The sequence below is a fragment of the Varanus komodoensis genome, unplaced genomic scaffold (assembly GCF_004798865.1).
Source record: "Varanus komodoensis strain SLA01 unplaced genomic scaffold, ASM479886v1 scaffold37, whole genome shotgun sequence".
NCBI classification, from domain to species: Eukaryota; Metazoa; Chordata; class Lepidosauria; order Squamata; family Varanidae; genus Varanus; species Varanus komodoensis.
In genome coordinates this window covers 1,070,001-1,080,687 of record NW_025335889.1, presented here as the reverse complement: position 1 = coordinate 1,080,687, position 10,687 = coordinate 1,070,001, and the positions used below count along the sequence as shown (strand labels likewise).

At 45.0% G+C, this 10,687-nt stretch overlaps 1 protein-coding gene across 2 annotated transcripts in view; it reads left to right on the top strand.

Annotated features, from left to right (window-relative positions):
- Window positions 1-3,406: 3,406 nt before the first annotated feature.
- Window positions 3,407-10,687, top strand: part of SLC9A8 (solute carrier family 9 member A8) — a 71,030-nt gene continuing 63,749 nt past the window's right edge. For both annotated transcript variants that reach the window (XM_044440194.1, XM_044440193.1), the window contains exon 1: window positions 3,407-3,519. In XM_044440194.1, the coding sequence (XP_044296129.1) occupies window positions 3,506-3,519 (14 nt within the window). In that variant the 5' untranslated portion in view covers window positions 3,407-3,505. The remainder of the gene's footprint in view (window positions 3,520-10,687) is intronic.

Below are 10,687 nucleotides of genomic sequence, written 5' to 3'. Positions count from 1 at the left end.
ATGCCTATCATGGGCATGCACATGGTAGGCATGTCATGAGCAGAGCCAGCTGGAGCCGGGGGTCAGACTAGATGGCCCAGAAGACCCCTTCTGACTCTCTCTGTTTCTCTGTTTCTGTCCAGCTAGCAGACAGTCATACATGTGACACTCCGTGAGATACACCTGGATAGCCCCATACCCCTCCTAGTATTCTACTTTTATAACTTGGTTGTTTCTGTTGTTGCTTAATCAATAATAGTAGATTTGTTTCGCTTTTCACTAGGAGAAGGTGAAGAACTTTCTTTCGGTTATTAATTTACAGTTAAGAGTTACTTATTGTAAGAAATGACAGAGTTCGTTGCCCTGGCCTTCTTATCCTGTTGTCAAACTTGCAGAACCACAAAACTCACTTGCATGCTGGTACCGAGGCACTCTGGGGCTGAGGCACTTTGCCACTAGAATGCCTGACACCAAAAGAGCTCACAACTTCGCTAGCCTGCCTCCTAATATACGTAGCTCTAGGTAGGTTGGTCCAACTGCTACTGCAACCAACTTGATTAGAGGGATTTCTTTTAAAAGCAAGGAAAGTTGTGGCTAAGCTCCTGCTCTGCCCTAGCATCCACTGAAGGGGAACATATGTTAACTTTCCCCCTGGGAGTGGGCATATTTTATGCAGTGGAGAGTAAAATAATCAAGGGGTCATTGGAATGGACAACAAACAAAGATTTGTGAAGGGATGTGGTTTGGAAAGGCTGAGTTATTGCAAATGTGTGTGCATTTTAAACTTACAGTAACTTAGACTCTCCAATTTGCAAAATATAGCAAAATAATGCTATATTTTTGAGCATTAGCAGTTTCTCTATAAATCCTAAAAACCTGAGCCAGCCCAAACTGAAGCTAGTTTTTACTTTGTGCTTACAAGCAGACTAGGAACTGTTGTTGTTGACTTCCATTCAGCCCAACAGCTGAAGCTCTCTGGGTGGTTTACAATGCAGCACAGTACAGAACATTAAGAACATAAATTTTTTAACAATTTTAAATTTGAAAAAAACCACATTTAAAACACACACAAAATTCCAACAAATTATGAAAGATAAAACCTGATTGATCCTGATTAAACAGTTATAACAAAGCCCCAATTAATCAAACGCCCTGTGGTAAAGAAAAGTCTTGAATGGCACCAAAAAGATAATAAGGTGGTGTCAGGCAGACCTCAGTGGGGAGCTTGTTGCAGGACTTTGTCTCACACAACAGCACCCTGGTCACAGCTGCTGTCCACTTCCTGGCCCTTACACTGCTCGCCTGAGGCAGCTACTATATTTAGCTGCAAAAGTTAATCTTCTGGAGGATGCAGCTCCCAAGAAAAGTTGTACTGCAACCATTCTTCTACTAACAGTATGGCAATCACTCGTTTACATGTTCAAGCTCACACCCAAGACCTGTAATGATTCATGTGCCTTTCTGATGACCAATGTCCTATAATCACCATTATTTTGCTGTACTATTGTGTTATGTCCCTTCTGCAGACTTCTCACAGTGAAAACACTCTGCATATGTTCTGGAATTTTGTAGTTGGTGGGCATACTTCTACCCAAAAGCACTGCTCATGAAGGTTTGTTTCTGCAGAGGGGTTTCCTGGGTGTTTTTACCAATAAAATTGCTGAGGTTCGTAACACAGACGTCTCCATTTGGATCTGAGTGTACGTTCTTGTGGGCTGCTAATCCGGCATTCCCTGACAGCAGCAAGTGCAAGCAGCCCAGAATTGGTGTTATATGATCAGACAGCCTGGTCCCTATTATTAGTTTGGATTCCATGTTTTGCACAAGCTGCAGCTTCTGAACAGTCCTCAAGGGCAGCCCCAGGTAAAGGGTATTGTAGTAAACTAATTTAGAGATGACAGAGCATTGATTACTGAGAGCACACTATCTCTGCCCAGATAGAGGTGCAGCTGAGCCATTGAAGTCATTGGGCGTCAAGTGACAAAAATGGTTCAAGAAGCAGCCCCAAGTTACAAACCTGCTACTTCAAGGGAAGAATAGTTTGAATTTCCTCCATCTGGTCAGAAAAGCCACCCACACCAACAGCATCTCAACCTGGTCTGGATTAAGCTTCAGTTTGTTAGCCATTCAGTCCATTGTTGCAGCCAGGCACCAGTTTAGCACATCTACAGCCTCACTTGTTGAAGATGAGGAGAAATAGAACTGCATGACAAGGGACTTTTCATAATGACGCATTAACCACTTCTCTGGAAGGCTAAATTCAATTTCAGAGAAACTTTTCCAGGCCTATTTCTGTAGTGCATAGCAACAAAAATAGCAGCATATTTTAAGCTTAAAGCTCTTACTGCTAGTAACTAAACTTTAGAAGATTTAGTTCAGCCTTTTAGAATGCATAAGAAACTGCACAAAATCCTCAAAATCCCAAAAGATTAGTAATCACGAAAAGGGGGAGAAAGGGTGGAATTTGCCCATGGGCTTGAAGTTTTCCAATGAACAGATCACTGCCATAGATCACTTCCGATCTCTCAGTGACTGATGCAAATTCAGCCTTCAAGGCTTATTCCTAGTGAACTTTCCCAGTATTGAAAGATTACAACATCTGGTATTTCTAAAAAATGACAGTGTATAGAATTATACACGGTCATCAAAAAGTGGCTATTTCTCCCTCTTTGGTAGCACCAGAATTCAGACACATCTCACAAAGATGATTAGAGAAAGATTTAGGATAAAAGGAAGTACTAACATAGTACTATGGGATTCACTTTCCCATCAGGCGGTGACGGACAGCGATTTGCATAGCTTTAAACGGAGAATGGACAAATTCCTGCACAAGGCCATCAGTGGCCATTAGTCCTGCTGGCTCTATGCTACCTGCAGTATCAGAGGCAGTATGCTTATGTGCACCAGGTATTGGGAATACAGGTGAGAAGGTGCACTTGCACTCACGCTCTACTCGGGGCATATCCTACTCAGCTGGTTGTGTGAACAGAACGCGGCTCGGACTGCTGCAGCATGGATGCTCTTATGAAGCGGGTCAGCCTGCGCCTTGAAAATCATGCACCCCTCTTCCGCGCAGCAGCAGCTGCGGCAGGAGACCGGAGCGCCTCGTTCGGCGTTTCCGCATGGTGCCGTTGCGCAAAGGCAGGCACGCCGTTGCTCGGAAACTCTCCCACCCCGCCTCCTTTCCCACCAACCCGGAAAACTCGCCCCCCCCCCCGCAAGAAAGGGCGCGTCCCGCTCGGTGCCGGAAGCCTCGGGCGTGACGTCAGGCGTCAAACACGCCAGCGCCAAGCGAGAGCACGCGCGAGCGCGCTTACGATCGCTGCCACCCCCACCCCGCCTCGCCCTGGCTTCGCCCGTAGAGATAGCTGCGTCACGCAGACGCTGGCCAGAGTGTCGCAGGGACAACCCGGAAGTGTGCTGCTAGGACCGTTTGGCGCTCCGGCGCTCTATGGTTTCAGGGCGGGTGGCGGGGCGAGGAATATTGCTTTCTTTCGGTTAAGACCTGAGAGAAGAAGGAGAGAAAATGGCGCAAACGGAGTGAGTGGCTTCCGTTTGAGAAGCCGGGGAAGGCGGGGCGGGGTTTCCCTGATGGACTGGAAGGGGGGAGGCGATGGTTGATCCCCCATCGGTAGGTCGAGATAGGTCAGCCTTCCTCAGCATGGCCTGGCTGGGGATGATGGGAATTGCAGTCCTAACACATCTGGGCTGACCTAGGTTGATGGAGGCATGGGGTAATAGGCGTGGTTGGTTTCAGGCACCTTGCCCGAGATCTCTGACGTGTAATGGGAAAAGGTGATAGGGCAAGGGTTTATGTTCTCGTTGGCCGACCTCGGACAGGTGTGCAAGGAAGAGGGCTAGGTACTTGCAAGTGGCGCAGGTGAACGAACACCCCTGTGTCACCACAGCCAACCCAAAGACTTTCAGGTCAAGTTAATGAACTACAGCTTCCCTCATCGCTGAGCATGTGTCATGTTGCCTGGTACTGATGGGAGTTGAATTTAAGGAACCTGGAGGGCACTTGCTGGGGAAGGATGTTCTAGAAATTAACCCGTCAGTGCCACTTCACTGCTGGCACATAAGGCCTCCCTTAGTGGTTTCCCTGGTGCATGGATTTATTTAGGCTTTTTTGTCGTATCCTCCAAACTTGTGTTCAATGCAAATCATCTCGATAACAGCCCCTTGTTAAACAAACGGCTTGGGCTCTTTGTAAGGCTTCCCAAGGAAACTATTTGAAAAAAACAGACAGGGTAAATCCAGAATGAGAGGACAACATTACCTACAACCATCTCATTGCAAGTGCAAATGTGCAGCTCAGGCCTCCACACATTTATTTCATTTCTATACTGTCTCACAGTAGAAGCTGTCTAGGTGGTCTACACAGCCCGTAAAATATCAAAATTAGAAAAAGTTTATAACAGCTTGAAAATATAACAGAAATAGACAAGAATGATTCTGTGAAACACTTGGTGATCCCTCTCAAACCCCCGGATGACCAAGTAAGTTTTTTAAAGCCTCAGAAAAGAGGGTCATCGTAACCCTGTGCTGAAAAGATGTGGTGCCAGCCAGACTGCTGTCGGGAGGTTATTCTATAGATGGGGTGGGGGGGACACCACTGAGAAAGTCCTGAAGTGATAGAAATTGTTCAAGGAGCACCCCCAAACACAAACCTGCTCCTTCAAGGGGAGTGCAGCCCCATTTAGAACAAGTTGGATTCCCTCTATCTGGTCAGAAGAGCCACCCACCAGCAGTCTGGTCTAGACTGAGCTTCAGTTTGTTAGCCCTCATCTTGTCCACGGTTGCAGCCAGACACCAGTTTAGCACACCCACAGTCTCAGCTACTGAAGAGGAAAAGGAGAAACAGCTGTATGTTACTTAGAGCAACACACTCTGAAATTCCAGATTACCTCACTCTGCAGTGTCATGTAGATGTTAAATAACATGGGGAACCCCAAGGAACCTTGTATTGGAGCAGAACAGTATCCCCTAAGGACTACCTTCTGGAGCCTACCATCCAAATAGGAGTGGAACCACTGCAGAGCAGTGCCCCTCAATCCCAACTCAGACAGCCACTCCAAAGGGATACCATGGTTGATGGTACTGAAAGCCTCTGAGAGGTCCAGTAGGATCAACAGGGTACCCCGTCTCTCTCCCAGCATAAGTCATCATACAGGGCAATCAAGGCTGTGTGTGTGCCAAAAGCAGGGCTGAACCCGGCTGAAATGGATCTAGATAATCAGTCTCATCCAAGAGTGCTTGGAGCTGATTGGCAACCACCCTATCTAGAACCTTTTCCAATAGGGGATGTTTGCTACTGGCCTAAAGTTATTCAGATTTTCTGCTTCAAGGGAGAACTTTTTCAGACGTGGTCTCACCACAGCCTCTTTAAGCAGCATAGGACCATTTCCTCTCTCAAGGAGGAATTCATCACCTCCTTGGCCCAGCTAGTGGTTCTTTTCTTCCTGGCTTCCAGGGACAAGAATCCAGTGCAGAGGTGGTTGCACAAACTTGCCCAAGTACCTTGTCCACATCCTTGAGCTGTACCAACTGATTCTCATCCAATAATAGCATGCTAAAACTGAGACTGTTCGGTGAGGAAGTGGGTTTGTGTGTGTGTATGCTATCTTCTCCCTATCCCCAATACACTAAACATTTCTGCACTTCTGATTGCAGTCAGCTACAGCCCTCAAATTGATCAGCACATGCCTGGAGTTCTTGTATTGTTGTTATATTTATGCTCCACCCTTTCCTCTTGCAGGGTATCCAAGGTGTGTTATATGATCCTCTTCCTTTCCATTTTATCCTCACAACAACCTGTGAGGTTGGTTAGTCTGAGGATTAGGGACTAGCCCCAAAGTTATCCAGTAAGTTCATGGCTGCATGGGGACAGATAGCCCAAATCCTAGTCCAACACTCGAAGCACTACACCACACTGATTGACTTTCCAGAAGGGAACTAACTTACTGCATCTTCCTCCTCAGCTTCAGCAAGGGCCTTCTAAGTGCTTTGGAGATGTCTTAGATGGGAAAGGATGTGGCATCTGTATGCTTCCTCCATCTAAGCAAGGCTGCTTCTCCAAATAATTAGAACATTAGATAGATAGGGGAATGCTTCCCCACTTCTTCAGTGAGAACTGGTTATTGGCTTGAAGACAATGGAGCTCAATAACATACATGAACCTTAAGCAAGTAGCAGTAAGGAAAGTAAAGAGGGTTGAGTTTCCTTTTCTTATTGCTGATCTCCACATGCATTTGCTAATGTTGAGATACCCTTTTTATCCTAGCTGGAACACCCCAAAGATGAGTTCCTTTGGCATCATGCAGCAACATGTGGTGCCATTCTAGTTTTCCATGTGCGGCTATGTGCTGGATATTCCTGCTCTGCTGCATCTGCATGCCTTGAATGCCTAACTGCATCGTAACATGCAAATACGACAGCTGCCTCTTGCATCTTTGCTGCCCATTCACCTGCCTCATCCATGGCAAGAACTGGCTACGAACATGCATGCTGTGTGCTTTCTGAGGGCTACAGCTGACTGCACTCAAAAACTGAGGGTCATTTGGTGAGGAGAAGGGAAGAAGCATCTGCTGAAATCCACTTCCCTCACCAAACCATGCTATTTTCCCCTCTATACTGCCTCTTTGAAAGCACCTCAGATTTCCATGTGGTGTTTCTGTCTTCTTCAAATGTGACTAGTCCCCGTCCCCCTTCTAATTTGTCCCAAACTCTTCCCTCAGTAAAGCAGAATATCTACTGTCTCATTCAAGACTGCAACATTCTTACCAACTTGGTCAAGCTGACTTAATCACCTGTGGCAAGGCTTCAAATGGTCTAATCAAGTCTAGATGTTGCTTTTGTGAAGGTAGCCAAAGTATCCTAAATATTTTGGAGAGGCTTGAAGGAAGGGTCTACAGTGTTGTCCATTCCTCACCAGAAAACTAGAAGTGTGTTATAAGTTGTGCAGTACAAGCCCAATTAATTTATTCCCAAGGCAGTGTCATACAGCCTCAGCTCTGTAACTCCATCTCATGCCTTTCATCCTGTTATCATCATTCAGTCGGAGTGCACACACCTATTCCCATTATCCTTGCCAGCTTTCTGCTGCAAATTGTCCAGCATGTCATTCTCGGTGAATTTTCTGCATCACACAGGGAAGACTCATATCCAAATTTGATGTCATGTGGACTCAAGCAACCAGGGTATCCTTTTCCTGCTATTCTCCAACATTTTATCAGGGTCATCAGCCACAGGCTCTGCTTCTTAGGCAATTAATCTCTGCGGAAAAGTAGAGGCTTCCTCAGGACCAAGCAACTGCATTGGCTTTTAAAAAATCTTGTCTTAATTTATAACTCCACTCTAATTTGTGAATGAGTTTTTCTGTCCCTCTAGAAACCTCCTTTATCTTTTGGCAGTCTTTAAACAGCAGAGAGTAAGAATAAATGGTCAGTTCTCTCAGTGGAAGAGTGTAAACAGTGGGGTCTGTGTCAGGACCAATGCTTTCAGATTACTCATGAAATGTCTGGAATTAGTGAGCAGTGAGGTGGTCGAGTTTGCCAATGTCATCAAAGTATTTAGGGCAGTAAACAAAAAGGAATTAAGAGGAGCTTCAAAAGGATCGCTCCATACTGAGATAATGGGCATCAAAATGGCAAATGCAGTTTAATGTGAGCCAATGTGAAGTAATACATTTTGGGTCAAAAAACCTCTGACCTTCAAGTGTAAGCTGATGGGATGTGAGCTAGTGATGAGTGACCAAGAAAGAGATTTTGAGGTTGTGTTTGACACTGAATGAAAATGTCGACTCAGTATGTGGCTGCTGTGAAAAAGACAAGCCCTATGTTAGGCACAATTAGGAAGAGAATAGAAAATAAAATAGCTCCTTTTTTCAGATCTGTGGTGTGACCACAGTTGGAATAGCATGTAAAGTTCTGGTCAATCACACCTAAAAAAGGACATTGTGGGAAAAGTGCAGAAATGAGCAATTCACACGATCAAGGAGTTCAAGCAACTCTCCTATAAGGAAAGGTTAGAACAACTGGAATTGTTTATCTTAAGGAGAGGAGGAGGAGAGAGGAAAGACATGGTAGAGGTGTACAAAATAATATATGGTTAAGGAGGCAGTTTTCTTTTTCTCTCATAATACTAGAACTTGAAATCATTCTATGAATGAAATTGGTGGAGATTCAGGAAAGATAAAAGGAATTGCTTCTTCACACAGGGCACAATTAAACCATGGGTGTAGAAGTGCAGTTGAGGTCATGTCTGGCTTGTGGGTTTCCCATGGGCAGCTGGTTGTCCACTTTTTGAACAGAATGTTGAACTAGATGGACCTTTGGGTCATTTCCAGCACGGCTTTTCTTAGGTTTACTGTGTGATACCCCCTGAAAGCTCCTCACAGTGTGTGATTAGAGGTCACTATTTTGGCCCTTCCTTCAACAATTGTTGTAGGATCAGTACTATATGGCAGAATGCCCATGTTTTAATGGCAGTAAAACATGAGTCACTTTTATAGTTGAAGCACCATGAATACACATCTGTGAATACTTATTTCATGAGGTCTTTGGCTTTGTGATATAGCTTCTTATCAAATACTCTTGGGTCATGGGAAAGTTCTTACAGCATACGTGCAGGCGAAAAGCATCTTTGACAGCATAGTGGTTTCATCACACAGTGTTTGTATCAATCATAAACAGCCTTTTAGCCAGTGAATCTTTCACATTCCAGACATAGGCCCAGGATAGTGTTTGTATTCAGAAGTTCCAAGTCATCTGTCATTAACAGGATCAGATGATAAGTGATGGGTTACTGATGCTTTCCCTGATACTCTGGAGAGGTCCCCTGATGCCCATATACTGAACTAAAGGAACACAATGTATAGCTGCTGTCCCCAAACACTTTGGGTTGGTAGGAACTTTGTGAATGTTGTGGTGCTCTCAAGAAGGCTTGTCCTTTCATAAAATGTCTGCTGTGGTGTGTGTGTGGGCAGTCACATGACTCTAATTCCCCAGAAAGTAATTGGTATGACTAAAATAAAAGTAACTTGCCCAAGCACAAGGTGAAAGCAAGACCTGAGCTCCAGAAATGCTAGCCTTTTGAAGTGAAATAGATAGCACTGAAGATGTCCACAGACATCTTGATGAGGTTAAAAATAGGTAGGGCAGGGAGGTGGCAGGTGTTAGGAGAATGTCTGTGGACATATCAGGCACTATATTGGAGATAGCAGTTCTGTACGACAGGGCAGCTTCTCATAATGGGGCTCCAAGCATACTGGCGATCAAGAATGTAGCAGGAATTGATGCGAGATCTACAGTAGAAGTACATGACTGCCAAAGAGAACATTACAGCCAGAGCAGTCAGAACCAGACAAAGGCTCACAAGGGCTTACTCCTCGGGCTGCCTGAAAAGAACCTTCATGCCAACAGGCACTGAGAAGTTTGTATCTGTATTGACAGCTCCTCCTGTGCTTGATTATCTGCTGATTATCTGTGGTACACCTGGTCTCTTTTTGGCTTTTTCCTTCTCCTGAGTAGACGCATGTTGAAGAAGCCACTTGGCATTCCTCAGTTGGCTTTGGATTCCTTCTGGTGGGGATTGGGTGAAGGGGGAAAGACAGGGAGGATATGTGTGTGTGTTGGGGGGAGGGGTTGTTTTCAAGAGCTTCCGGCAAGAGCCCCTTGAGGTAATTCAAGGTAATTCAAGATTCTGTGCTCTTCAGAACCCTGTGCTTTGCTAGGGTTTTCTGCAGGGTCCCATGCTTCCTTCTCAGATGGGGTCTCCTAATTGAGCTGAAACACAACACTTCCTAATCTTGTATTCAGTGTAGACTGTTGCATGTGCACTATCGGGGTGAGGACCAGATTAATGTCCTTTCGCCATACGTTTTCTACCAACGGCGGCTTGATTTAAAAAAAGACAAAAAGTAACTAAACAGGTGGAGTCAGCAAACTGGCTTGCAGTGAGAGATTTAGCAATGGTGGTTATCAGAGAAAAACCAGCTGGTGATTTCCGAGATGAAATGTTCAGTGAATGTCATGCCATGATAAACATGCAAGCACTTCAATTAATAATAAGCTGCACACACTGGTCTGTGTGGCAAAGGGCAGTGGGAAAGATGGTTCCCTGTGAAACAGTACTCCCCTAGGGAGACGGGTAGTGTTATCTATTTAAGCAGGCTGAGTCACCCATAAGATACATGCCTTTGAAGCAGCTGTGTCTGACTGTCAGGGTATAAAATACAGTTTGGAATTGTATTACTGCATCTCTGTTCACAAAGGATATCAGTGCAATACATAAGCCTCAATCCCTCCCAAAGGAATTAGTTTTCTAATGAACTCCATGATTCTTCTGGCTTGGGAACTTGTAGACCTCTTGCACATACCTGTCTGTTGTGGGGAAGTAATTCCTCATAGAGTGTGAGCCCAGGGAAAAATTGGGTTGAGCTCCAGTACTCTGAAGAAAAGTGTCATGGTATACTTGTTCATGTAGTCTACTCACAATTTTCCTAAGAGTCAACTACCTGGTGGGATATTCTTCTGAAAGGCCTTGAAATTAAAATACTTACATGTGGTCCTGTAATTAGGGATGACCACCTTAAGACAGATTAAAAATTAGTAGGTGTTTCTTTCATATTCCCTCAAAGTTCTGTTCTCCTGAGTTTGCTTTTTTGGGGGGGAGGGGTGTCCAATTTTTGCTTAGGCTGATCCAAGTT